Source organism: Zalophus californianus, chromosome 5 (genome assembly GCF_009762305.2).
Source record: "Zalophus californianus isolate mZalCal1 chromosome 5, mZalCal1.pri.v2, whole genome shotgun sequence".
NCBI classification, from domain to species: Eukaryota; Metazoa; Chordata; class Mammalia; order Carnivora; family Otariidae; genus Zalophus; species Zalophus californianus.
In genome coordinates this window covers 153,741,137-153,768,010 of record NC_045599.1, presented here as the reverse complement: position 1 = coordinate 153,768,010, position 26,874 = coordinate 153,741,137, and the positions used below count along the sequence as shown (strand labels likewise).

Genomic DNA, 26,874 nt, shown 5'->3' with positions numbered 1-26,874 from the left:
CAGAAATGGGCGAGTGACCACGGGGTGACAGGCACCTGCAGAGCTGAAACTGCTCTGGGAGACACAGGAGCTTGGTGGGCAGGGAACGCTGAGGCCAAGTGAGGGGAAAAGTCGTGTGGGAGCAGCAAGCTGGGGTCCAGGGCAGAGGTGAGGAAGGATGGTTTTTCTGAAGGCAAGTGGAGAAGAGGGGGAGGGGAGGGGTCCTCCCAGGGCGAGGGCTGCAGGGAAGGGCACAGATGGGGTGCTGAGGGGCTGGGCATGAGGGAGGGGTCAGCAGAGCACCTGGACGATTCTAGGAAGGAGGCAGAGCAGAGGAAAGGGGTGCAGGTGGCCCTGTCCTTCACGGGGAGGAGGCGGAGTACAGGTGACCAGGGCTGTGGCACCCCAGGGCCAGCTGATGCCCTCCACCATTGCCCAGAAGTCCAGCCAAGGCCAAAGGAGAGGGAACGCAGGGTGTGTCCAGCACGCGCAGGGAGCTGGTCCTTTCTTGTCCTTGATTAATGGGAGGCAGAGTGTGGGGCTGGACCTTTGGAGAAGAAGCCAACGGCTTCATAGAAGCCAGGACAGGACTATGAGTTGGTGCTGTCTGGAGACCCCTCCTTGGTCGCCCTCTCCAAGTCTCTCCCCGCAGACCTCCTATCCTCTGGCTCGCTCAAGCAGCTCGCCTCCCACCCCCGACCAGCTACGGTGCAGATTGTGTTTCTGAAGTCCTGGGCGGTGCCCCGGGGTCCTCTCCTGCAAAAGGAGGTGCTCTAGTCTCCCCTAGAATGCGGGATCCCGACCAGAGATGGCCTGATGAGGAGGGGGGTCGGGAGCTGCCCCCAAAAGAATCCGCCCGACACCGCGGGCCACTGCAGCCCCTGCCCACCCTCATGGCGGCTTGTCCCAGGGCCTCGCGCTGGCGGGCGCCGTTCTGCCACGTCCCCATTTGGCAGCCCCCCCACCCGCCCCCGAGGGCTCGCGGGCAGAGTCGGCCCGCGGGGCTGGTGGGGGGCGGGCGGGCGGGTCCACGGGCGCCGTGCGCTGCGAGCGGCGGCCGCTGGGGGCGCTGCGGGGGCTGCACTTAAAGCCCGGGAGCGGGCGCGCGCGCTCAGAGGGAGTCGGACCGCCGCTGTCGCCGCCGTGGCCGAGCTCGCCCGCGTCCCCGCCGCTGCGCCGGCGCTCCCAGCCTCCCGGTTGCTCCGGCCCGGCGCCCGGTGCATGCGACCCCCGCGGACGCCCGGTCCCGGCGCCGGAGCCTCGACTCGCTTCTGAGCGCGGCGCCGGGCGCGCGGGCGGCGGAGCCCCGGGGCGGCATGGGGAAGTGTCACTCCAAGCACTGTGAGACGCGGGCGCGGCGGGCGGCGGGCGGGCGCGGCCACTCACTCTCCCCCGCCTCCCCCCCGCGCTCCGGCCGCGCCGCGGCCGCCGCAGCCCCCCAGCGGAGAGAGAGCCCCGAAGGTGAGCGTGCCGGGCGGCGGCCGAGGCGCGAAACTGCCACCGGCCGGGACCCCGAGCCCGGAGCCTACCGCGTCCCGCCCTCGGGCCCGCGGGGTGTGGGGACGATGCCGCGGGGTCTCCGGGAGCGCGCGGGTCCCCCCGCTACCCGGACCCCGGCCCGGCCCTGGACCTGAGCCCTGAGCGCGGGGCGCGCGGAGATGGGATGCGCGCGCCGGGCGGGTGGGACACGGCTCAGGCGCAGCGTCTGGGGCTCACGGCGCGTCTCCTTCTTCCTCGGTGGCTCGTTTCCCGCGCGTCGGCTCGCGGTGCCGCAGGGGACAGCTTCGTGGTGTCCGCGTTCGCGAGTGGCCGCAAAGGCACGGAGGACGCAGAGCGCAACACCGGCAGCAAGCAGGTAGGCCTGTGGGCCAGGGAGTCGGGGGTCAGAGTCGTGACCCCGCTGGGACCCCCGAGTGGGCATGCCAGAGCGATGCCAGCCGGACCCAGAGCCTGTCCCTCCCCGGCCTCTGAGTCTCAGGCTAGGGTCTCGTGGCAGCAAGCCTCAGTCTCCCAGGCTGGAGGCTTTGGTGGGGAGGGTTGGCCATCCATGTGTGAGGGTCACTGGCTGGGGTTGGAGACCACCATGCCTCCCACGTGCGACCGGGTGACCACCAACCTGCAGAGGGGCCCAGGCTGTGGGTGCTGCGGCGTCTGGCTCAGGACCCAGTTGACCCTGAGAGTGGGTTTGAAAGGTGATCGATCGGTCTAGAAGCAGAGAACAGCCCAGCCTGGGGTACCAGAGGGACATTGAGTAAACTAGACCCACACATATGTGCCAAGCAGGACCAGGGGGTCCTTACACGGTTATCAGCGTCCATGGGAACTGGATCCGTTGGGATGGCAGAGACCCCTGCTCGTGCTGGCTTGCCCCCTTCGGAAGCCCTCAGCAGCAGAGTGCACCAGCTCATGGGGATGTCCGCTCCCTTTTTAGAAGGACGTCCTTCTGGCCGGTTGCTAAAGAGAAATGCTAAGTGTGTCTGCAGACACTTGTGCAGTGTCCTGAGAAGGGCTCCAATATGCCCTGAAATGAACACTTGCTGGAGTTAGAAGGTTCATGCCTTCTGGAAGTGACGTTTCTGTGCGCACCCGGGAAGGTAGGAAATACTTTTTAAAGCATTTTCTGGGTACACCATAGCAACGTTGGCTGGACGTGTGCTCCCCTGTGTGGGGGCCCAGGGCAGGACGGCCCCAGGGAGCAGCCCAGGTCTGTCTGTTTGTTTTGCCAGAGGGAGGGGGCGTGTCGATAAGGGGATGGGGTTAAAGGCTCGGTTTTGCATGTGATCAGATCATCTGCGTGTGCATTCACATCGTGCTCAGGCCGGGGGGCCTTCTCCTGGGCGCGTGGGTACAGGGCCTGACACTGTGCGTTGGGTCCTGGGCGGTGTCTGGGTGAGTGCCCTCACTTGTTCAGAACATGGCCGTGACACTCCAGGCGTCAGCAGCTGGGGCCAGAACAGTGTTTCCGTCTGATGGATGCCACACTCTCGGGACATTTTCAGGAGTGGGGTGGGGTATCCCTTTCTATTTTGTCCCCTCCGCTACAGTCTGAGTGTTTGTGTTCCTCTAAAATTCTGATGTTGAAACCTCACCCCTTAGGTGACAGTGTTGGGGAGCTGGGGGCTTTGGGAGGGGATCCGGGCATGAGGGTGGGGCACCGATGGCAGGGTTAGTGCCCTTACGAGAGGCCTCAGAGAGGTGGGTCCCTGTTCCGTCTGCCATGTGAGGGCGCTCGGGAACACGCCATCTAAGAATCAGAAAGGGGCCTCACCAGACACGGAATCTGCGCTCAGCCTGATCTCGGGCTTCCAGTCTCCAAAACTGTGAGAAATAAATAGCCATGTTCCTAAGCCCCCCAGCCTGTGCCATCCGAGTAGCCCAAGCTGATGTGGAAACAAGGTGCTTTTAACACCAAGCTACAGAAAGAGCACAATCTCAGAACACAGGGTGCCCCTTCCGTTAGATACATTCTAGCTGAAGATGGCAGCATGACTACCGTGTCTCCCGCAGTCGGCTGTGGGGGTGTGAGCCTCTAGCCAGGCACCGGCCTGGCATTGACCTCCGGCCCGGGTTCGCCGCACACTGGCAGGATGCACATGTGTCCTTGCTGCCGTCACCCAGCGACCCTGGGGCGGTTCCTGCCCAGCTCGAGCTCTGTCCAACACCCCTGCTCCCGGTTCTGCCCCGGGAAATTGCTCAGTCAGGGACAGTGGGGGGTTGGGTCGTACGTCCCTTCTGCCCAGCGTCCTGCAGCCTTCTCCGTGTGTGGTGTCCCGAGCTGTGTCCTCCCTGGCAGTGCCTGGCAGAGGCCGGCCTGGAAGGTGCAGCACCCCCGGGAGGGACACGGTCCACTCTGTCTCCATGCAGACTGCGGTGCCCTGTGCTGAGTAAGAACGGTGCCAGATGACCTTGTGGAAATCAAATGTGTGTCCACCTACTGTCACCTGCCCTCTTCCCCCCCAAAACAAAGGAAATGAGGTTGGTTTTGCCAGCAATGCTGGCTCCTGGCGCCTACTTGGTGCACATCAGAAACACTCACCGATATTAGCATTTTCTAGGCAGGTGGACTGCCTGCTTCGAGGTCTAGTATACTCGTCCTTGCTGATTCTGGGAAATGCTGCAGTTTGATCTTGGCAGGACCTGCATCACTTCCTTGCCAAGTGCCCCCTGAAGGGCCAGGGCTGTGCTAGGGTGATGTGGGATGCTGGCAGGTGTGGCATGGAGGATCTTGGAAGGGGAGTAACTGAGGTTGTGCATGCATGAAAATTATGAGGAATGAGGGCAGCAGGGTCTGGTAACAGGTGGGGACAGCCAGTGGTCAGCAGGGTCCTGGTTGCAGGTGGGGACAGCCAGCGGTCAGTAGGGTCTGGGTTACAGGTGGGGACAGCCAGTGGTCAGCAGGGTCCTGGTCACAGGTGGGGACAGCCAGCGGTCCGCAGCGTCCGGGTTAGAGGAGGGGACAGCCAGCAGTCAGCAGGGTCGTGGTTGCAGGTGGGGACAGCCAGTGGTCAGCAGGGTCCTGGTTGCAGGTGGGGACAGCCAGCGGTCAGCAGGGTCCGGGTTGCAGGTGGGGACAGCCAGCGGTCAGCAGGGTCCGGGTTACAGGTGGGGACAGCCAGCGGTCAGCAGGGTCCTGGTTGCAGGTGGGGACAGCCAGCAGTCAGCAGGGTCCGGGTTGCAGGTGGGGACAGCCAGCGGTCAGCAGGGTCCTGGTTGCAGGTGGGGACAGCCAGCGGTCAGCAGGGTCGTGGTTACAGGTGGGGACAGCCAGTGGTCAGCAGGGTCCTGGTTGCAGGTGGGGACAGCCAGCGGTCAGCAGGGTCCGGGTTGCAGGTGGGGACAGCCAGCGGTCAGCAGGGTCCGGGTTACAGGTGGGGACAGCCAGCGGTCAGCAGGGTCCTGGTTGCAGGTGGGGACAGCCAGCGGTCAGCAGGGTCCGGGTTACAGGTGGGGACAGCCAGCGGTCAGCAGGGTCCTGGTTGCAGGTGGGGACAGCCAGCGGTCAGCAGGGTCCGGGTTACAGGTGGGGACAGCCAGCGGTCAGCAGGGTCCTGGTTGCAGGTGGGGACAGCCAGCGGTCAGCAGGGTCCGGGTTACAGGTGGGGACAGCCAGCGGTCAGCAGAGTCCTGGTTGCAGGTGGGGACAGCCAACAGTCAGCAGGGTCCGGGTTACAGGTGGGGACAGCCAGCGGTCAGCAGAGTCCTGGTTGCAGGTGGGGACAGCCAGCAGTCAGCAGGGTCCGGGTTACAGGTGGGGACAGCCAGTGGTCAGCGGGGCTGTGGTTGTAGGTGGGGACAGCCCTGTCCTAGAAGCATGCCCTTCCCTCTGCACAGTTGCTCACCATCTGCCTGCAGATTTGTCATTTCTGTAATGTTCGCAGAGGCTGGCAGGAAATGTTCAAAGGGCAAGAATCACTAACAATTGAAATTTTGTTGCAAGTGAACACATTTCCTTTAAGTGAGCTAAAAGGGGATGTTCCGCCTAACTCCGAGCTCGAGCTCGGGAACTCTAGAGGTGGCATTTTAACAGACACTCGCTCGTGTTGTGGCCAAGACTGCTGCATAGGACCCTTGAGCTGGCCTCGCGGGATGTGGCTGTCGAGCCCCCAGGGCTCTGCCCATCTTGAGCAGACCTTAGCTCCAAGGACGCACATGCCAGTCCCACACACGTGTGTCCCCCCCGGACAGGCCGTGTGTCTCGCGGCACATTGCATCTTAACCACAGGCAAGCGTTCATCTGAAATCTGGGGGCTCAGCCCCGTGGCACCGTGTGATGTCTTCCTGGTGAGCCCTCCCCAGAACCAGGCTCCAGGGCCTGGGACCCTGCAGGTCCTGCCACAGGCTTCACCCTTGCCCCACCTGTGGGGGAATGCAGTGTCCACCCCGGCCCGTTGGCCGCCACTCACCTGCCCGCCTGCTCAGCACATGGCCAGAGGACATGGCTGCAGTGGGACAGGCACATCTCAGGGGAGTGGCTGTGGCTTCTTCTAGAGATTCCTGGGAAATTCTTCCCACACCGGCCGCAGTCAACGCAGAGAGCTTGGTGTGGGGAGTACACCACACGCTTGCGGGACAGTGTGTGTCCTGAGACTAGCGTGACGATGCCATTGGGCTGTTGCATGGGCCACGGGCCTCGTGGAAGGAGCGGACTTCCCTGTATGACCCTCAGTGGGACAGGTGGCTGGGGCTCCGCAGGCTGACCTTGGGTCTTCTGTGACCCATGCCCTGGGGATGCTGTGACCTCCTGGAGTCCTGGCCTGTGGGGTGTCTGGTATCAGGGCCAGGAGCCCTCTGCTCTCCTTTGGGTGCCCACTGTGTGCCTGGCCCTTGGGTACCAGCACTGTGGCTGTGTCCTCAGACATGGCCCTGCCACGTGGCAAGGTGGCACAGATGTTCGAGGTCCAGAGGAGCCAACAGTAGTCATACTGGGGACCCAGGCTTCGCTGAGCCCCAGGGGACCCCTCCCCAAGGTCGGGTGGCATCAGCCCCTCACCCCTACCCATGCTTCTGAAATTGCAAATGCCTCCCCCCCCAGCCAGGGCCCCATTCTGCCTAAGGATGAGCCCAGTGATCCTATAGCTAGTCCACGTCTGAGGAGCCACCGGAATGGCCCCAAGCACCTGTGCAGGGGCTGGCTGCTCTGAGTGGTTTCCAGTGGTGGAGGGGCTAAAATTTGCCCCACGGCCTAGCTGGAAGCGTGGATGGGTATAGTCTGCAGGCGGGACTCCTGAGGAGAGGGAGACCCACCATGCCCACATGGTCATCCCCTGGGTGCTGGGGTGGTCTGTGGCCTGCAGCATCAGACACTCCGGAGGGGCCGAGGGACACCTGGAAGGGCCGGACGCCGTGAATGCAGTGTCCACCCCAGTCAGGTCCCTGTGGAGGGCGGTGGGGCTGCTGTGGGGGCCACTTGGCCGCCAGGGGGCAGTGTGTGTGCCCGCTTCTTGTGTGTGCGGGCACCCTTATGTCGTGTGGCCAGGACTCTGGGGTTGACCAGGCGAGGCTGCAGCCGGCACGCCAGCCTTGGGGCTAGGGCACAGGATCCACCTGTGTTGGCCGTGGCAGGGCCATGGCGGGGCTGTGGCGGGGCCGTGGTGGGCCCAGAGGCTGCCCCTGGGGAGCAGGGCCTCTCCCCCATGCCAGGACGGTGGTCATGACTGAGATGCTGGTCTCCGGAGAAGCTCCCAGGAAGCTGTTGGGGACAGTGCGTGCAGCCGCCCGCCCTGGGGACACTCAGGTGTGCGACGGCCTGTGCCCTCTCGGGCAGTGGCTTTAGGGAGCATGGAGCCTCCATATCCACGGGCACACTTGGGGCAGCTTCAGAGAAGCCCTGAAGCAAGCGGGACAGGTGTGTAAATGGAGGATTCAGGAAGCACCAGGAGCGTCCACACTCGGGAAAACAGTGCTGTGGTCTCCTGCCCACAGAGCGGAGGACCTGCCGTGTGCAGAGGCCTCTGGGCCACTGCTCACACAGCCAGGCTTCAGAGAAGCCCTGAAGCAAGCGGGACAGGTGTGTAAATGGAGGATTCGGGAAGCACCAGGAGCGTCCACACTCGGGAAAACAGTGCTGTGGTCTCCTGCCCACAGAGCGGAGGACCGGCCGTGTGCAGAGGCCTCTGGGCCACTGCTCACACAGCCAGGCTTGCTGCTGGTGAACCCACGGCTTCCGGAAGCAGAGCAGGCCTGACGTCGACGGCCCTCATCGTGGGCGCGATTAGCTGCGTGCACACGCGGGTGCCACACTCAAGTAGCTCCGTCACCTGTCTCTCCTTCATTCTGCTGGAGGCGGTGCTCCCGCGGTTGGAATAGCTCTGGGAGGGTTGCTGGTTAGGACCCACCAGACCTCGTTAACTTTCACGGGGGCATAAGCCCAATGCCAGAGCCGCATAAACTCCAGGTGTCGGGGTTGGTGGGGACCTGCTGCCCCACTGGTGGGTGCAGCCGTGCCAGGGTGGCCATGGGGCTGGCTGGGCCAGCATCCCTGAGCCAGTGTGAGCTGGGGATAGGGTCTTGTAGGGAGAGTGGGGCCCAGAGAGGGGTTTGCCACCAGCACACCTGGTTTGCTTCCCCTGCACGATGGGGTGCAGACCCCCTGGGGCCACCGAGCAGCTGGGGCTTCCCACGCACGTGTTCGGAGGGTCTGGCCACCCTGCTCTTCTCAGGGAAGACCCCTCGGCTCCTCCTGCCCCTCCACTCCCTCTCTGGTTCCTTTTTTCTAGGGTTTGTGAGAGGTTGGCCAGCTGACCCTGACCATCTTGGGGTGCGGCGTCCTCTGGGTCTGTGGGGACATCCACGTGTGCATGCTGAACCCAAGAGGGGCTGGCCACCACCATAGGGTCCCTGAGTCCCCAGATGAAGTTTGGGGCAGATCCTTTCCTGATCCCACCAGGAGGGTTTGGGTGATTCTTCAGTGAAGGAAGCTGGACCCTTCTGTGCGCACCAGCCCCAGTACGTTTGACGGTGCATCTTTCTGGAGTCGATCAACAGCTAATCAGTGTAAGCACATGCCGGGAATGCCTTAGAATCAAGTACTGAAGATAATCATGTAAAAAAGCAGCCTGAGGGGATGCCCGGCTAGCTCAGTTGGTAGAGCATGAGACTCTTAAAAAAGCAGCCTGTGTTGCCACAATTGCCTAAAACCACAGACATTTATCCCGTGAAGATTCTAGGGGCCAGAAGTCCAAAATCAAGGTGTCCACAGGGCTGTGCTCTCCCTGACAGCTCCAGAGGAGGGTGCTTCCTTGTCTCTTCAGCCCCTGGGCTTGCAGCCACACCTGCCTGATCTCAGCCTGGGTCTACACGTGGCCTCCTCCCGTGTCTCTGTGTGTCCCCCCTCTTCTTACAAGGATGTCAGCCACTGGTTAGGGTCTGCCCAAATCCAGCGCCACCCCCATCCTAACCGAGCACGCATGCAAAGACCCTGTTTCCAAATAAGGTCTCATTCCGAGCTTCTGGTGAGGCATGGGTTGTGGGAGGCACTGTTCAGCCAGGTGCGTCACCCGTGGACATGCAGAGGCCCTGTTTTCTGTGTTGTGTGGCCTCTGAGGGACTAACAGCCACGGGCAGCAAAGCTCTCTGTGGAGGATGGGGCTGCCTGCACAGCGAGGCGTCAGCGGAGGTCCTCATTCTGAGGCTGCCCCAAGGACGTCCCCACACCCCCACCGAGCAGCAGCTGGAGTAGCTCGATCCCGGTGTTTGCTGATCCCAGAAGGCATCTCCACGTTCCCGTTCCCCGCTCGGGAAAGCAGAGCGTTGTTAAGCCGGGCACGCAAACAAGCGCCCGGTGTCGGTGTGTGGGACACAAGGGCCGTGCTCCCCAAATGCCCCCCTGGCTCCCAGGCGTGGCGGGCCCCCAGCCGGGTCAGCTTTAGTGTTCTTCCGTGGCCAGCCTGGGAAGGAGGGCGGCTAGCAGGGGCCGCTCCCACCGAGCCTGTTGGAAGCAGGATCGTGACACGGTCGCCTTGTATCTGGAACCCCAGTGAGGAGCTCAGGACAGTTTCAGGGCGTTGAGTTGCCTGACTCAACAGGAAAAGCCTTAGGAGGCCCCTGCAGACCAGGGCAGGCCCTGCGCTGGGCTGACTCTGAAGGGTGCTCCGAGTCAGCCACGTTAGCATCGGGTCCTCTGTCCCCAGCCTGTCCCTCCCACATCCCCGTCCTCGGGAAGCCCCTCAACTTGGGCTCTTGATGCCGAACCAGCCATTTCCACCCCCTTCCGCTGTGACCCACTCCTCACTCCCTCCCCTCCCGCCAGACCTCCTCCACCTGCCTCCCCCGCCTCGGAGCTGGGGGGGCCTTGGGGACACAGGGCTGATGCCAGTGCCTCCTCAGTGGAGGTCTGGGAGGCTGACACCCCTCACCTGCATCTCACCTCTGAACCTGCTCAGTGGCACCCACTCTTCTCCTGCTTCCTTCCTGGTCCTGCCCCAGGGCCTGTGCGTGTGCTGCCCTCTGCCTGGAAGCCTGTCCGCACAGCTCGGCTCACTACCTCCCCTCCTCCAGGTGTCTACTCACGCGTCACCTCTCTGGAGGCCTTTAAAGACCCCAGCCTGGACCTTCAGACCCTCCCCACTCATTTCCCCCCCAGGTGCTGGGCTGGTGCTCCCCAGAGAGACCGTGGGCCTTCGTAGACTCCGTTCTGCCTGATTTGTGCAACTTGACCCAGCGGCACCTGCGCGGTCCCTGGCGTGTGGGGTTGCTCTGAGTCTGCCTTGTCGAATTTCCACTCAAGGTGGGGGCCATCCTCCCTCGCTCTGGACCCTCCACCATGCTGACCATGACCTGTACGCGCAGAGCACTGGCTTTTGTCAGGACCCTCCCCCGGGCTGCATCTCTGCAGAGAAGCCTGGGTGGGACGGGTGGGTTGCAGGGCCTCGCAGGGACCCCACCCATGTCCCGGCAGCCTCAGGGGCACCCCGCCGGCTCCGCTCAGACTGAGTGCCTTCAATCCCCCGTGCGGTGCCAGCCGCAGTTTGCTCCGGCGACAGGCAGCCCTGAGCAGCCGGAACAGGAAAGATTTGTTTTCCTTTCATTCTGCAGTGTCTTCCAAGGAAAGCACAACTAGTTTTAAGCTCCAAAATCAGAGAAGGGAGGAAGCAGGGCATGCTCTAACGCAGAAACTGAACCTGGAGACATGTTAGCGCCGCCGTACAGCATCTCGGAGGTTGGGAATTCAGATTGCGGCCCGGACTCAGCAGCCCTCCCTGCCCCTGCTGGGGAAGGTGAGGCCGCCGGCCTTTGTCCCGGCACCCCTGCCGCGGTGGCAGGACCCTCCCCAGGCCTCGGCCTTCCTGTAACCATGGCTCTCAGGTCCCAAGTCTGTGTCCATCTGGGACTTGGCCTCTTGCAGGAGCTCAGGGACAGAGGAGGCCTGGTGCAGCACTCTTTGGCTTCTCTCTGCCTCACCCTGACTCTCCAGAAGGACGCCCTGAAGCAGACACAGTCCTTCCTTCCCTGTTCTCCAGGGCCCAGGCAGCCTGGCCCTCCTCCAGGCACCTCCCCACCGTCCGGCTCCCCAAAGAAGCTCCTCTCCACATGCTCTGGTCTGCAGCCTGCCACCCACAGCCTCCCTTGAAGGCGCCCCTGCTTGCCTGCTCCCTGCCCTTGCACCTGCTCCCAGCACCCCCACCTGCTCCCAGCCCCCCACCTATTCCTTGCCCCCACCCTTGCTCCCAGCACCCCCACCTGCTCCCAGCCCCCCACCTATTCCTTGCCCCCACCTGCTCCCCACCCCCACCCTTGCTCCCAGCACCCCCACCTGCTCCCAGCACCCCCACCTGCTCCCAGCCCCCACCTGCTCCTCACCCTCACACTTGCTCCCCCATCCCTGTACCTGCTCCCAGCCCCCACCTGTTCCCCGTCCCACACCTGCTGCCCACCTGCTGTGCAGACAGCCTTGGGGCCTGAGGTGGGCCTGCCCAGGTGTAATGGGAGGGTTTCATGTAGCACTGACCTCTCTCCAGACCCGCCGAGATGCTGCCCATAGGCTAATGTGGCACATTCTAGCACATTCTTTGCTTCCTACAGGTGAGGTCAGGGTTTCATGCTCAGTGTTGTGGAGCAGGATCGTGCCACAGTTCCATCCTGGGCACCTGGCCTTCTGACTGGCAGCCTGTCCCCCGTCCCCATCTACTCTCAGGGGATGCCCTCCTACCCCCTTGGTAGCTCTGCCAGGCATCAGTGTCGGCCTCACACGGCCCAGGAGCGTCTGTCCAGCTGCCCACTGGTCTTGTCCTCCAGGGTCATGCCAGGAGTAAACTCCTGAGCTGTCTCCCCAACCCTGTGCCCACACCCTCATCTGCCCGGGACAGCGGTCTGGTCACCCTGGCCTCCCTGCCACCCCCATCACGCAGCAGTTCTGCCAACCCCTCAGACCATCCAAGGTGGAGAACCTCTTGTCGTGGCCAAGCCATGCCCGTTCCCACAAGTGCTGGCTTCACACTGGGCCCCTGCCCCTTTGCTGCCCCCATGGCCGGGTAAGTGCAACCCTCCACCTGGAGCCACCCTGCTCCCCCAGGAGTCCATGTGTAGCCACGGACCCCCACCACCTGGCCTCCTGCCTGCCTGCTGTCCCAGTCTGTGGGTTTCACGTGTGTCTTCCTGCCCTGCCTGGGGATGTCAGCTGTCAAGGGGGCCTCAGGCTGCTCCCCTGGACCATCTCCTCTTATCTCTTTCAGACCCCTGCCCTCCCACCTGCCCATTTAACCCATCTTCCCAATACCCAACTGGCTGTTCCCCACCGCCCCGGCCCAGCCGGAGCTGGGTTTCTGAGGTTCCGTGGGCCCTGTGTACCTCCCGGGGTCCCTACTGCCTCCCTGCCCACCCTGCGCTCACCAGGGTACCCTCCTGGTGGGACAGATTCCTCCACCACTCATCCTGGGCCTCCTCAGACCTGCTCCTTCTCTGCACTTGGCCACAGGCCCCTGTGGGCAGGCTGGACTACAGAACCTTCCGGGCCCCTGCCGCTCTGCAGAGCCTTGCCCAGTGGAAGCACATAGGTGTGGAGTGATCCTCTTTGCGCTGGGGGACGGGGGTGGGGGGGTACTTCAGGACTGGCCTTCATTTGCCCAGGAATCCTGGAGCCTGGTTTTCCAGATACGGAATAGGATTTCCAGAAACATTTTAATACAGCTACACTTGTTTTGGTAAATTCCCTGGAAATGGGGTAAACTGCTGGAAGCCAACCCCACAAGAGCACCAGACAAAAGCTGCTCTGCTAGGTGATGTGAACCAGCCACAGGCTTCCTGTGCAAGGTCTGGGGTGGGTTGTTAACTGCCTGCCCCCTGTCCTTGCTCCTTGTGAGGGGGCGGCTAAAAGCTGTCTCTTGCGAGGCAGGGCCTTCAGCGGCCCAGGTCATGCCCCAGCCAGCCTGCATCCATCTTTGGCGTGCGCATCCACGCAGCCCTCCCACGGAACGAAAAGGACCTCCCCCGGATGGCAGTGTCCCATATCCCTCTAGTCCTGCCACAGAGTGGCGGAGGACTGGAAGCATTGTCCTGCTCGCTGTCACGTGGGGACCCCGGCAGGGACAGGGACCAGGGCAGTGATGGGGACCACAGGTCCGCTGTTCAGCGTCCCCCGAAGGAGGCATGCATGTCCCACATTAGGTTTCTGGACACTTTGGTAGCTGTACGGACATTAGCATAATTGGCTCTTTGGCAATCTTGTTTGCTTGTTTGCAGGTGAAAACCTCTTTCCCGGTGGGGGATGGGTGTGAGCCTCTGCCGTGGGGTCACCCGCCAGGTATTCAGGCCCGCACCACACTGCTCTGCTAGCTGCTGGTATAGAGAGCCTGTGGGTGGGCAAAGTGTGGGGCCGCCCTGTGGACACCCTTCCTACCCTCTGCAGCCCGTGTACTGGCCCCCCTCCATGGGCACTGGGGTCTCTCCATGTCTAGCACCTGCTGGCCCCTGCCTTGCCCAGGTTGCACGGCCCATACCACAGTGTGACTCGAAAAATCCAAACACTATGGGCCCAGGCTGTGCAGTGCAGCTCAGGAGGAGCAAGGGGCCAGGTGCCTGCCCCCCAGGGCATCCAGGGAGGGTGCCAGGCAGGCCCTGCGGAGGGCACTGAGGTCAGGGTTAGTGCAGCACGGCCAGTAGCAGTCCACTGCCAGCCCTGTAGCAGATCAGACGTCAGGGCCTCCGGATGTGGAAGCTGTCTGTGTGGCCAGGAGCTGGGGATGTGGGGGCCACCTCGCCCCAGCCCAAAGGAGCTCACTGAGGCCCTTGCAAAGCACTGTCCTGTGAGCTGGAGGCCGGCTGACTTTCCCCGTGGCCCTGGCAAGTCAGTGCATGGCTTGAGGCCTCAGTTTCTCCATCTGTAGGTGGGGGCATGAGACTAGATACCGTCCAGTAGAAGGGGGCACGGTGTGTATCCATGCTGCCCACAGGGTCACTGCTGACCACATCTGTGCTTGAAACGTGGTGGATGCAACAGAGAAACGGATTTCTAGTGTGGTTCCATCTTAATAAATTTAAATTTAAATAGCCACACGTGGCCATGGCTGCCACGTGGACAGCACAGCTCCATCTGAAGTGTAGCAAACACTCGAGTGTCCCTCTGTGGCTGGAGGTGGAGAAGGTGGTTTTCCTGTGTTTCATAGAATCGTCAACCAAATCAGAGCAGAGTGTTGCAGGGGTGTAGGAACCCCTCTTCACTGCTGAGTGTGCTGGAGGTTTTGCTGTTTAAACTGTCGGACACTCTTGCAGATGTAAGAGGCAACTCAGATTATTCACACTGGTGTTTCCTGTCTCTTTGTGGGACGCACGTGCGTTCTCAGCATCATCGGAATGATGCGCACCTTGCCTCCTGGAAGGAGAAAAAGCATCGTAAATGAGCGTGAATGTGAGCCTGGCGCACGGGCCGTCCTCTCTCCAGCCAGTGCCATGCTTTGCCCATCTCCGCGGCCCCATCCTGAGAGAAATCCATCTCACGCCGCAAGTTGAAGCCGTGGTGACCCCGGGCCATGGTCCATGGTGGATCCAACCCGCGGGAACACACAGGGAATTGGGATCGGCGAACATTTTGGTGCCACGGCACTTTCCACACCGTTGTGTAAAAATGTCCCTAGTAGAGTCAGAAGTGCCTGAGCTTGTGGATGAGGAGGGAAGACTGCCTATACGGGAGACACCCAGGTCCAGACGCCACAGTGCGGAGGGCCGCACACACGGGCCTGCGAACTGGGCTGGCCAGACGGGCTGCTCCGGCCAGGATGGATGGACCGGGTCTGCCCCCCCGCACCCCGTCTCACACAGCAGCAAGTCTGGACAGTGTGCGTGACACCACGATGTTAAGGCGATGATCCCTGAGAGGTCGAAGTCGGCTTGAAGTTCCCGGGCCACAGCACGGAAGGAGAGACACCTCTTGGGGTCTTGGGAGCCGCTAAAGAGGAGGGGCTGCCTAGAGAGTGGGGGGCAGTGCAGGGGTCCCCGCAGGTCCATGGTGGGGGCTGATCTGCACACGGGTGAAGTTGGGAAGCAGCCGCTAGAAACATGTGGATACCCCAACTCCTGGGGTCCAGACAGGGGTGGGCACTCTGCTCCCATCGGCCTGCGCGACCAGGCGGGGTCCTCGGAGGGCTTCACCTATGGGCGGGGCCAGAACTGCCCCAGCCCTGCCCTCACGGAGCTTCCAGGCAGCCCCAGTCCAAAGAACTGCAAACTGTCGCAAAATACAACACTGTATGTAACAAAATCCAGCCCAAACAACGCAAGACGGAAATGTCCAGCATACAAGCAAACTTGTTCAGCCATGTGAATAATTGAGAAATCGTGACCCGTGACCTGAAGAAAATCTATCAACACAGACTGAACCATGACGGAGGGGATAGCCCACAAAGACGTAAAGCCGTGATTAGAAACACGCTGCACGTGTTCAAGAAGGGAGACGTCACAGGGAGACAGCAAGTGCGAGAAGATGGAAGGAAACATAAATGCAAGTTCTAGACGTGAAAACACAGCGTCGGGCCGAGCAGCACGCGATGGGCCTGCAGGCAGGTGGACGCGGCGGGAGGAGAGGTTAGTGGCCTGGAAGGCGGAGCCACGCACGTGGCCCAGGACGGAGCCCTGAGAGGACAGGGGCCGCAGGACAGCATCGGCGCCTCAGAGGGTAGAAGGAAGGCAGCCAAGAAGAATTTGAGGAAATCTGGCCCCGAGTTTTCAAATTTGATAAAAACTCTCCACCGCAGACCCAAGACACTCCGTGCATTCCAAGCACACAAAGAAAGAACCACGTCAGGCTGTATGGATGACAATCAAATTGCTAAAGCCAGTAACAAGGAGAAAAACGTTAAGGCAGCCTGAGGAAAAAGCTTTGTAAATGTCATGGCAGGAGAGCAGGGCAGGAGGGAGCGGGGGCAGCGGGCAATCGAGGGAGCCCCTGTTGTGCTAGGGGGGCACCGGGAAAGCCAGGGGCATCAGTCCCGGGTCAAAGGGCAGTGTGACCAGGCCTCCCTGTGGGATCCGTCTGTGTTCACCCAGGGAGTCACCGTGCTGTGTCATCTTCCAAACGACAGGAAGAGGTTGTGACCGTGGGTGTCCCACACTCAGGGCCCGGCCTAGGCACCCACAGGTTCTTTTCTGAGTCAAGATCCTTGCTTAACAAAGACATGTGAGGTTTCCTCCAAGTGTGAGAGGGGCAGGAGGGTGCAGGAGGGCCCCGCTGCAGCAGGGCGCCTGCTCCCCATTGAACTCAGGAGCCTCCAGTAACAACCGCAGAGCCGCGTGGGGCTGTATGCCGTTGTTTCCACATGACGCTAGGAAGGTGCTTTCAAAGGAAAAAAAGGGCTTGTCACCTCTCCCCGAGTAACCCAGGCCTCGGGGTCCTGTTGCTGTAACCAGATCCGAGCCCTTCAACCTTTCCAGCCTGAGTATCTCTGCTCAGCGTACGCACTGTGCAGGACCATCTAAATTAAAACAAACAAACAAACAAAAAAACCCCAAAACGAACTTAAAATGCATGGGTTCTTTTCCAGCGTTGGAATTAGTCTTCCTCTGACATGGAAACATAAGGCTTTAATACAAATGAAAGGAAAAGTGAAGTCCAGGGGGTTCCCGCGGGAGATTCAGAGGGAGGGGAGCTGGATTCTGGGTCTGCACTTGACACCCGGTGCATTAAACATCTTCTGCACAGGACAGGGTGGGGGTGGGGAACGGCCCAGGCTTTTGGGGAACAGGGGTCCTGTTTGTGTTCTGTGGCCTCTGTGGTCTCTGTGGCCAGTAAGCTCAGAGGACGGCAGCAGGATTTAGGTCAGTCACCCTTGATTTCCTTTCTGTGGAATTATGAATCACTAGCTCTGAAGATCAAAACAGTAGCGGGCATGTTTGGGAGAAGAAAACCAAGTCTGCAGATGACCTGCAAAAGGATTCTCTAACATTTAGTGCTAAACAGAAAACAGAATTCCAGTGTGCTGAGAATTGAAGTCACTGAAGATGTTTTTGACATATTTATGGTCCCGTCTCAATTATCTGGGGGTAGAAATGTGTGTGTGTACCTGCGTCTGCACGTGTGTGCATGTGCGTGTGCTGTGTACCTGAGTCTGCACGTATGTGCATGTGCAGTGTGTACCTGTGTCTGCACGTATGTGTGTGAGTGTGCTGTGTGCACCTGCATCTGCACGTATGTGTGTGTGCGTGTGCTGCGTGTACCTGCATCTGCATGTATGTGCGTGTGCTGTGTGTACCTGCGTCTGCACGTGTGTATGTGCTTGTGCTGTGTGTACCTGCATCTGCACGTATGTGTGTGTGCGTGTGCTGTGTGTACCTGTACCTGCGCCTGCACGTATGTGCATGTGCATGTGCTGTGTGTACCTGCGTCTGCATGTATGTGTGTTCGTGTGCTGTATGTACCTGCACCTGCACGTATGTGCATGTGCATGGGCTGTGTGTACCTCCGCCTGCATGTATGTGTGCATGTGCTGTGTGTACCTGCGTCTGCACGTATGTGTGTGCATGTGCTGTGTACCTGTGTTTGCACGTATGTGCATGTGCGCGTGCTGTGTGGACCTGCATCTGCACGTATGTGTGTGTGCATGTGCTGTGTGGACCTGTGTCTGCACGTATGTGTGTGCATGTGCTGTGTACCTGTGTTTGCACGTATGTGCATGTGCGTGTGCTGTGTGGACCTGCATCTGCACGTGTGTGTGTGTGCATGTGCTGTGTGGACCTGTGTCTGCACGTATGTGTGTGTGCATGTGCTGTGTGGACCTGTGTCTGCACGTATGTGTGCATGTGCTGTGTGTACCTGTGTCTGCACCCATGTGCGTGTGCATGGGCTGTGTGTACCTGCATCTGCACATATGTACATGTGCATGTGCTGTGTGTACCTGCGTCTGCACATATGTGTGTGTGCATGTGCTGTGTGTACCTCCGCCTGCATGTATGTGTGCATGTGCTGTGTGTACCTGCGTCTGCACATATGTGTGTGTGCATGTGCTGTGTGGACCTGCATCTGCACGTGTGTGTGTGCATGTGCTGTGTGTACCTCTGCCTGCATGTATGTGTGCATGTGCTGTGTGTACCTGCGTCTGCACATATGTGTGTGTGTGTGCTTTGTGTATAGTGTGTGCACATGCATACCTGTGCCATGTGTGTGTGCAGATGAGATACAATCACACACGTGCGTACACTCACATGCATGTGTCGTCTGTGCTGAAAACTTCTCCCCCGCCCCCAGCAGCCTGCTCCCCTTCTGAATGTGGTCGGGGACTCTGGGAGGGGTGTGGATGCCCGGCGACAAGCATGCAGTCTGTGGCTGGGCCTCTGACAGCTCTCTTCCCGGTCGTGTCACTCCCTGTAGCTCACAGGCGCCGCAAGCACCTGTCTCTAGGTGTGGCGGGGGGAGTCCTGGCCCCAGGGGTCTGCACCGGCTTTTCACTGACCGCTGGTGATGATGTCTTCCCTGACGTCTTAGGGGCAGGTATTCCTGCAGCCGCGGCCTGGGCCCACCCCTGGGGATGCACGCACTCGCTAATTCATTACGATGCGCTTGGGTGGACTGCCGGCTGAGTCTCCCACGCGGGTCCCAGGGGGCACTCCCGACCCCCATCGTGCGGGCTTTCAGCCATTCTGCCGCACGTTGGGCAGCCATCCCCCAGCTAGGTCCGTGTGTGGGGTCCTCGGGGACTCTCTCAGGGGTCAGGGCGTTTTGGGGGGATGGGTGCTGTTAATCTCTGTAGAGCAGGGTAAGTGGGGTTTGTAATATATCCCATATCTTTTCTTAATAAAACAAGCAAAAGTATGGCAAACCACACTGGGGACAAAGGTGGAGGCAGGACACTTTTAGTTGCCCGACCTCATTTGGGAACTAAGCTCCAGCAGAGCGCTGGCCTGTGAAGAGACAGACATATTTATTTCAGGAGACCATTTGATCCCAAAATTACTGCGTTTCTAGACATAAATTCCAAATTTGGTGATTACCAAGTCTGATTAAACAGTCCTAACCAAGAAGTACTGACGGACAAAATCGGGGCTTGAAGCCTTGTAATTTTGAAAGAAAGAGCCGGAAACCATGTGCACTCCCGTGGGAAGCCTGCCCTCCCGTCTCCGCAGGAGGCTGTGGTCTCGGGGTCCTTGATCTCGGGCCTCCGCCGCCTCCGGAGTCCGGCGGCCCTCGGGCGGCAGAGCGGGGCCTGCGGGGCTCAGCACACATGTGTCAGAATCCTCAAGCCTGTCAAACCGCTTTGGCACATCTGAAACTGTTTAGCCGCGGAAACAGCCGCGCACTTCAAAGCCGCCATGGAGCTTCCAGACAGACGCGCTGGCGGGTCGCCTCCAAGTCCGACTCCATCCGACAGCAGCCTCCACCTCCGTCTCGGGTGTTTCTTGTCAAAACAGACCCTGTGAGGAGCCCTGCCTTCACGTCCTTAGACGTGTGGGGGCAGATGTGCCCCAAATCTTCAATCCGGTGGCGTTTGGAAATGGCCTCGGGTTCCTGGCAGGCAGGAGTCGGCCTTCTCCTTGGAGGGGCCCCTGCCCATCTCCTCCCTACACCTGCAGTCCTGCCCGCCCCCTGCCTGCCTCCTGCCCTGGCCCTGCGCTCTTGACCCTTGCCCCTGCTGGCCCTGGCACTCATCCTCACTCCTCTGGGGGACCCCGGCCTTGCTCACTGCCCTTCCCCACAAGGTCCAGTTCTGCATGCTGACCCCAAATCCCCACCTCTCACCCCACATCAATCCCAACCCATGTCCTGCACCCCGACAACCAGAGCAGGAGCCCAGGCACTTCCCAAACTGCCCCAAAGTGGCCTTGGTGACTTGCAGCACAAGCCTGCTGTTGGACCGCCTAGGGGACCCCCCAGGCTGGGCCTCTCCTCTGCAGCCCTCGGCCTCCTCTCTAAGACTCACAGACCCTCACCTGCACTGTCACTCCGCCACCTCCTGCAGGCAGCTCCCTGCCCCAGCCTCCACCTGGCACCTGGCAGCCAGCAGCCAGCACCCAGCACCCTCCACCCGGCACCCGGAACCCTCCACCCAGCACCTGGCACCCGGCGCCCAGGGCTGCCACTGCCAGCAGGACCAGCCCCAGCAGAGGTTGTCCTAGGGGCTCCCGACGCCCTTTGCTTCTGGGAGTTTCGGGGCTGGTCAGGCAGTACTGACTGCAGAAGCCGAGGGCTGGTGGTTGTCGTGGGTCCTTGCCACGCAACCACGCAGAGCCACCTACCTGCTGCACCTGTCAGGACAGGGAGGGGAGGTTAGGCTACATCCCTGAGGGTCAGAAACCCTGGCAGGCTCGTCGGAAGCCCCCACGGTGAGGGCCGAGGTGGCGGAGTGCTGGGCAGCTGGGGGCACGGCGTGGAGAGGCGCTCTGTGAATCCGGGAGCACTGTCTTCCACTTCATGGGGACACTTGGTGAACAGCAGCTCTAGGTGGGTCCCTGTTAAAGGGCCACCCTCCCCTGAGGGTCTGGGAGGCCCCGGTGGCTGTTACATCATCGAGAGCATTTGGTTCTGGAAAACGGCCAGCAACACACCCGCCTGGGGAGGCTCGTCCTGCTCCCCCACCCGAGCTCCCTGTCCCCTGCTCCACAGGGCGCCCCCTCCCCTCCTCTACTCCTCCCCTCCCCCATCTCTCTTCTTCCCCCATCCCTGCCTGGACTCCCTGCCGAAGCGCGGCCCGCCTCCTCTCCCAGGCCCGCCCCTTACATTCAAGGAACCAGAGTATTTCCAGGACCCTAGGGGTCGCAGGGGCTCCAGGTCATGAGGGGGCCCCTCTGCATTTTTAATGCAAAAGAAGGGGCAGTTCACAGAGTGGCATTGGGCAAGGGTGGTTCCCCAGTGGTGGAGGGAGGCGTGTCCCCACCCTGTGCCTGCAGCCCAGCCCTCCATGGGGACACGGTGGAATGTCCTTGGATCCTTGCTCTTGTTCCTCTGGACTCAACACGCAGCAGGTTTCTGGACAGGAAAACGAATTCTCTGGAAAAGCCCAGGGAGTCCTCCTGGAGTCTCTGGAAGCAAACCCGCAGCTGCCCTTCCAGCGATCTGTCCCCTCATTTTTGCTAGTAGCCTGGCTTTGAGGCAGGAGCCATCTCCCCATTGTATTCAGGATGCTCTCATGGGGGCCTTGCGTTTACAACAGACCCGTTCCAGAGTGCCCAGCGTTCTCTGTGGAGAGCAGGTTTTGAAACGGACGCTCTAACAGGTTGAGAAGGAAGAGTTCCTAGAAAGGCATGTGCGTGTGCCACGCACTTTTCCTCGGGGTCTTTCCAGGAGTCGGGGAAATGGATTTCCAAGGAAAATAGACCACTCTCAAAACCCGGGAGTATGTTTGCTGAAATACAGATGCACCGAATTCTGGAGGCTAGAACATTGAAATTTGAAAAGCACACTCCTTCTGGGGGGGGATTGTTTGCATCACAAAACGCTTCTCCTTCCCGTAACCTCAACACCCCCACACCCACCTGGCCTTAGTTAGGGGCCGGTCCCCTGCCCTCCTCCGGGATGCGTGTGATCTCAGACCTCCCGCCACGGGCTGGATGGCTGGCATTGTACAGTTCTGGTGGCGTGGGTGTCTCCAAGGGCAGTGTCTGTGGTCTGGGGTCCGTAGGAACGTGTGACTGGACCTTCTGGCTCTTCAGGGCAGGCCAGGAGCTGAGATTTTTCTTCCAAACTCCCAACACCTCTGCACCCACGGGCAGCTGTGCGGGCGCCTGGCAGGTTCACCCGGGCAATCCGGGCTCCTCCAGGACCGGTCCAGGCTGGGGGCTGCTTGTAGGGAGGACGAGGACCTAAGGGGTCTGAGCTCAGGGCAGAGTCTCAGGAAGACATGTGGACGGTGGCCTCTGGGACAGCTGCCCAAGGGCCCACATGGCCTCTTCTGAGTCCTGCAGAGGGTGAGAGGGACAGGGATGGCACCATGGGGACGGTGGCCGAGGCCACAGCCACCGAATGTGGCTCGTACTCCTGCCCCGGCAGCCAGCAGTGCCCGGCTGAGGCTGGACGATGTGTGGTTGGCAGCCAGAGGCGGGAGCGTAGTCCGGGAGGGAGCTGCCCCGTGGGTCAGCAGGAGGCCTGGCCAGCACTGGGTGGGCCGAGCCGCCAAGAGGCCCCTGCAGCAGGGACAGAGCCACCGCCAGTGTGGGGAGCAAGGAGGACTCTGTGCAGAGACCTTGTGTTGGGAAAGCCAGGAGGGCGGGGGCAGCCGGGGAGGGCGGGGGCAGCGGGGGAGGGCGGGGGCAGCCGGGGAGGGCGGGGGCAGCGGGGGAGGGCGGGGGCAGCGGGGGAGGGCGGGGGCAGCGGGGGAGGGTTAGGGGCAGCGGGGGAGGGCGGGGGCAGCGGGGGAGGGCGGGGGGCAGCCGGGGAGGGCGGGGGCAGCGGGGGAGGGCGGGGGCAGCGGGGGAGGGCGGGGGGCAGCGGGGGAGGGCGGGGGCAGCGGGGGAGGGCGGGGGGCAGCGGGGGAGGGCGGGGGCAGCGGGGGAGGGCGGGGGCAGCGGCCGAAGGAGTGAGAGGCTGGCAAGGGGCTTCATGTTCACTGCAGGAGGCTGGACTCCTCCGGGGGGAGCGAAGGGCCTGGGGGCCGCTGCTGTGGGAGGCGGGCCCTTGGGTTCCTGGGCAGGGCGGGCGGCGGCTGGCCAGGGGTGGTGGTAGGTTTGGTCCGTCCCAGAGAAAGCTCTCGGCCCTTGGTGTAAGCCAAAGCAGCACAGATGGAAGGGCATTTTGTGTGACCTTTGCGACCGGGACGAATTTGTCTGGAGTTGGCAGTCTCAGGGACCAGAATCGTTACTTTTCCCCACAAATGACCCCCTTTTCCCTGTTTGACCCCCTCTGTGCCTCTGGGGCAGTTCCCGTGTGCTCCTGGGTCGGGGCGGTTGGAGTTCTGCCACGGAAGCTGGCCAAGCCAGGCCTGCCACCCCGTGCCACACGCCCGTGTTGGCGCTGCCCCACTTGTGCTGACCGCGTGCATCCTGGTTACGGCCTCGTTACTGTGGGAGACCAGCCGAGGGTCCGTGCTCCCGCTTCCGGGTCTCGGGCCCCACTGCCCACCCGGGAGCCAGCGGCTCCGCCAGCATCACTGGGCTCGGGCACGGGCACGGAGGCGGGTCTCGGGGTGACTCAGCGCCTTCCTGCAGAGTTGTGCACATCTGGGTCTCATCCTTACATCCACGGGGGCGTGGGTCCTGCTGCTCTTTTTACTTCCGGGATTGTAGAGGGGGTGAGCAGAGTGCTGGGTCGTGGCAGAAGCATCTAGAATCCTGCTGGATCTGAGCACTCTGACGCTTAGCCTGGCAGGGACCCTGGGGGATGCGTGGCGCGGGGTGGTCAGAGCCCTGGGGACCTTTCACCGGGCAGGTTCCGGGCCACGCAACTGCGTCCCGTGGAGAAAGTCTGATGGGGTGTCCCCTGGGGGCCTCCCGGCCTGGGCCTCAGCCGACCACGACTTCTTTCTCAGGTTCTGCGGACATAACCCTCCCGTGCCCTGTCCTTCCCCAGAGGAGGCCAACCCTGCACAGGCCACATCCCGAGACTCAGGTGCCACCTCGCTCCCCACGGATGCGGGGACCTCAGCCTCGTGGCTTGTTCTGTTCTGCAGAAAAAACTTGGAAGTGCCGGGTCTCTCTCTTAATGTCCACCGGGGACAGAGCTCAGCCTTGCCCCCACAGGGGAGAGCGGGCCGCGTGCTCCCAGGAACCCCTGCGGCGGCACAAGGACCCCGTGCGCCCCGAGGGGCTCCTTAGCGCTGCAGCAAAAGCTGCCGATGTCAGCGGCCGCACAACCGGGCGTCTGTCTGTTATGAGGGGTGCAAGTGTACTTCCCCACTGGCGTTCCGAGAAGGAGCTTCACAGCGGCCTGGTCCTGGGGTGGACGTGTGGGGACTGGGAAAGAGGGAGATGCCAGGAGGGGCAGTCTGTGTGGGCTCCGGAGGCGGCCGGGCAGGGGTCCTCCTCCGACCCCCCAGAGCCCTTCCTGGGCCCAGGGACCCGCGGTGGCGCCCACGGCCCTGTCCCGTCAGAGCCCGGTGCAGGCTCCCTCCTGGCAGGCGTCTCCTCGCTGCTGGGCCCCACCTGTTGCAGACCCACCCACTCAGCCCGCAGATCTTCCGAGAGCCAGGAGTGCTCCGTGGGTCATGCCTCCCGGGAGACCCCCTTCTCCAGGTGGAGGGGCCGTCTGGGCTTGCCCTCACCAAACCCCGGGAGCAGCGTGCGCCCAGGATGCTGGGTGTGTGTGTATAGGCTCTGTTTCCCTGTGCCCGAGTATTTAGGCACATTAGGAACATTTCATGTTCCTCTTTATGCCTCCTGCAAAACAATCAGTTTGTGCATTTGGGTGAATGTTCCAGTTTTTTTTCACGGTTTTTGTTTTGTTGGTTGTTGAGCCTTGCACGCACAAAGAACATGCTAGAGATGCTGTGCTTTTTAAACACCTGACGTGCGTATTCTGGCTTTGAAGAGGGCCTGGGTCCCTTTTCCTCCTGCTGTGGACACAGGCCACCCTCGAGGGCATGGTCAGGAGGGTGCTGGGAGAGTCGGGCTGGCAGCACCAGGCCCCTCGCTGGGCGGCCTGTGAGCACACGGCAGGTGCCGTGAAGGCAGATCCAACGCACAGCACCCCGTTTGTTTCATGTGGAGCCCAGCGCCTCGGGCAGGCCCCTGTGGTCCCCTGTGGGCCCCGGGCCAGTGCAAGGATGCTGCCAGGCTGTCCCCGGAGGATGGGGGGCTCCGGATGGTTTGGGCGAGCCCCGAGGGGCCGGGGACGAGGCTGCTCCATGGCTGACTGTGGCCTTGTCCTCCCATCGCTGGCCCCCGAGCCGCCGATGCCCGCCGACACGCCCTGGACAGCAGCTTGTAGGTCTGACCGCCCCGGGAGAATGCTGCTCATTCCCCAGTCCGTCTGGGGAGCAGGAGGAGAGCTGGCCCCACGTGCCCCCGCTGTGGCGCTGGCTTCAGGCCCATTTGCGGATGGGAGCGGGGTCCAGTCCCCTCCCCTGCCCATAGCCTAGGGGTGGCAGTGGGTCCGTCGGAAACCTTCCGCCATCCCTTGCCAGGATCCTAACCAAGCAGTGCGGTGGCAGTGGGACCCCCATGCCCCCTGCCTGCTGCCTGTTGAGCCAGAGCATCTGGGGTGTTGGGTGCCCTTGGGGGATGAGCCCGAGGGCCCCTTGCCAACTTGGAAGCCAGGCCAGGGTCTGCAGGGGCGCCCGGGTGGCCTGGGTGTCCCATCAGGAGAAATGATACAGCAGTAGGGCCCAGGAGGACTCCAGCCACGGAGTGAGGCCTCTCCTTCCCACCCTCTGCAGGGCTTGGAGCCGGAGATGTCCAGGTAGCCCCTGGTGCCTGGCTGCCGGAGAGCCGCCCTGGGAGGTGCTCTGCTTCCTGGGGAGGCCGGTGTCCACGCCGTCCGGGGACCCTTTGATTCAGGGAGGCTTCCCTGATCACATCATTGCTGTTTCTTTGTCCACGTTGTTCACGTCTGTGAATTATTTTGGAGGCCACAAACCACTCTGCAGCTTCCCTCCCTAAACCACCCCCCACGCGGGCGGCGATCCTTTCCCATTTTTCCGCAACTGGTCTTGAGATGGGCCGAGGAGGCCGAGGGGCTCCTGCCTGGCAAGCGTGCCCATGCCCTCTGCCCTGTTCTTGCAGGAAGGGCCGGCAGTGGCTGGGGAGCCCCGCGTGGACAGCCTGTCCTGTGCCCGTCTCGCTCAGCAGACGGAGCCGCTCGGCCAGCGTGTGCAGGGCTCACTTAGCAGCAGCTGCTGTGGTCACAGGCGGCCACGGCCTCTGGACACGGTGCCGAGGGAGCTGGGCAACGGGGGCGCGGGGGCTGCTTTCTAAACTCCAAGGCTCAGCGTGGCGTGGAGGGGTTGGCGCGCTTCTGGGCTGAGAGTGCCTGACAGCCCAGGGGCCTGGAGTCCGGCGCGGCCGCCCGGGGCTCGTGCCGGGGTCTCCACCGCTGAACCTCCCTGTTGTCCCTGCAGGAGCCGCCTGGCGGGGACCTGAAGGAGGGGCCTTTCTGGGAGGACCAGTGTCCCCTCGAGGGTAAGCCGTCCTTCCTCCCCAAACCTCATAAACTAGCCGTGCCCAGAGCACACGCCAGAAGCTGCCCTCAGAGCTCTGACCACGGGGGCCCCGCTCCTCAGCGTGTCCCACCAAGCCCAGACCAGCGCAGGCGGGCCACGGTCTCCGCTCTCAAAGGCAATTTGGTCTTAAAATATACTTGGAAATACATTTCTTCTGGGGCCCCTTACATGAATTAGGAGATTTGGGTTTTGGATCTTGGGATCTGAGAAGCAAATGTTGGAGTCTCTGAGCTTTTATGTCTTCGGAGTCGCCACGAGCCTGTGCACGCAGGTGGGACAGCAGGGCTTTGTATGGAAGCCATTCGGCGAATCCGCGGGTCAGGTCTGGGCGCCTGAAACGGTCAGCGTGTCAACTGCTGACCAACTGGAGTCCCTGCCACACGTGAGCTTCTGCCGCGGAGTGTGACGGGCGATCAGACGTGCGTCACTCGGGGTGGGGGGTTGTGTGGGATGCGAGAAGGCTGACCGGAAGGCCACCTTCAGGGCTCCGAGACCCTCGCCACCGGGGACTCAGGCCTGAGCAGGTTCCCCACTCCACCGGCACGAACATGTGTCGGCCACTGCTAAGCTGGGGTGGGCCTGAGCTCCAATCCTGGAGAATAAACAAGTGCAGTTGTCCATCCGTCCCCGGAGCCTGGGGACGAGGGGCTGCCCAGCGGACACGCAACACACACATGCCCCTGGGTCCTGGCGTCCAGGGGTAACTGGACTGTGTGGATGGGGAGGGGGCGCAGGGCGAGGCAGTCAGGCCGGGACCTCCCTGCCACAGCCTGCCGGGCACCTGCTCCTCACCCTGTGTGCCCGGGCCCCCGCTGCCCGGGCGGGGGCCCACACACCTGGCCCTGGCTGACCCAGGGGAGGGCCGCCCCGCCCTCTGCACGGCTCCCTT

General features: G+C 62.0%; 1 protein-coding gene across 1 annotated transcript in view; it reads left to right on the top strand.

The window, feature by feature from the left end:
* The first annotated feature begins 258 nt into the window (after nucleotides 1-258).
* Nucleotides 259-26,874, top strand: part of NKD2 (NKD inhibitor of WNT signaling pathway 2) — a 30,619-nt gene continuing 4,003 nt past the window's right edge. The window contains exons 1-6 of the mRNA XM_035727540.1: nucleotides 259-364; nucleotides 632-747; nucleotides 890-1,080; nucleotides 1,169-1,440; nucleotides 1,755-1,834; nucleotides 25,884-25,944. Coding sequence (XP_035583433.1) covers nucleotides 259-364; nucleotides 632-747; nucleotides 890-1,080; nucleotides 1,169-1,440; nucleotides 1,755-1,834; nucleotides 25,884-25,944 — 826 coding nt within the window. The remainder of the gene's footprint in view (nucleotides 365-631; nucleotides 748-889; nucleotides 1,081-1,168; nucleotides 1,441-1,754; nucleotides 1,835-25,883; nucleotides 25,945-26,874) is intronic.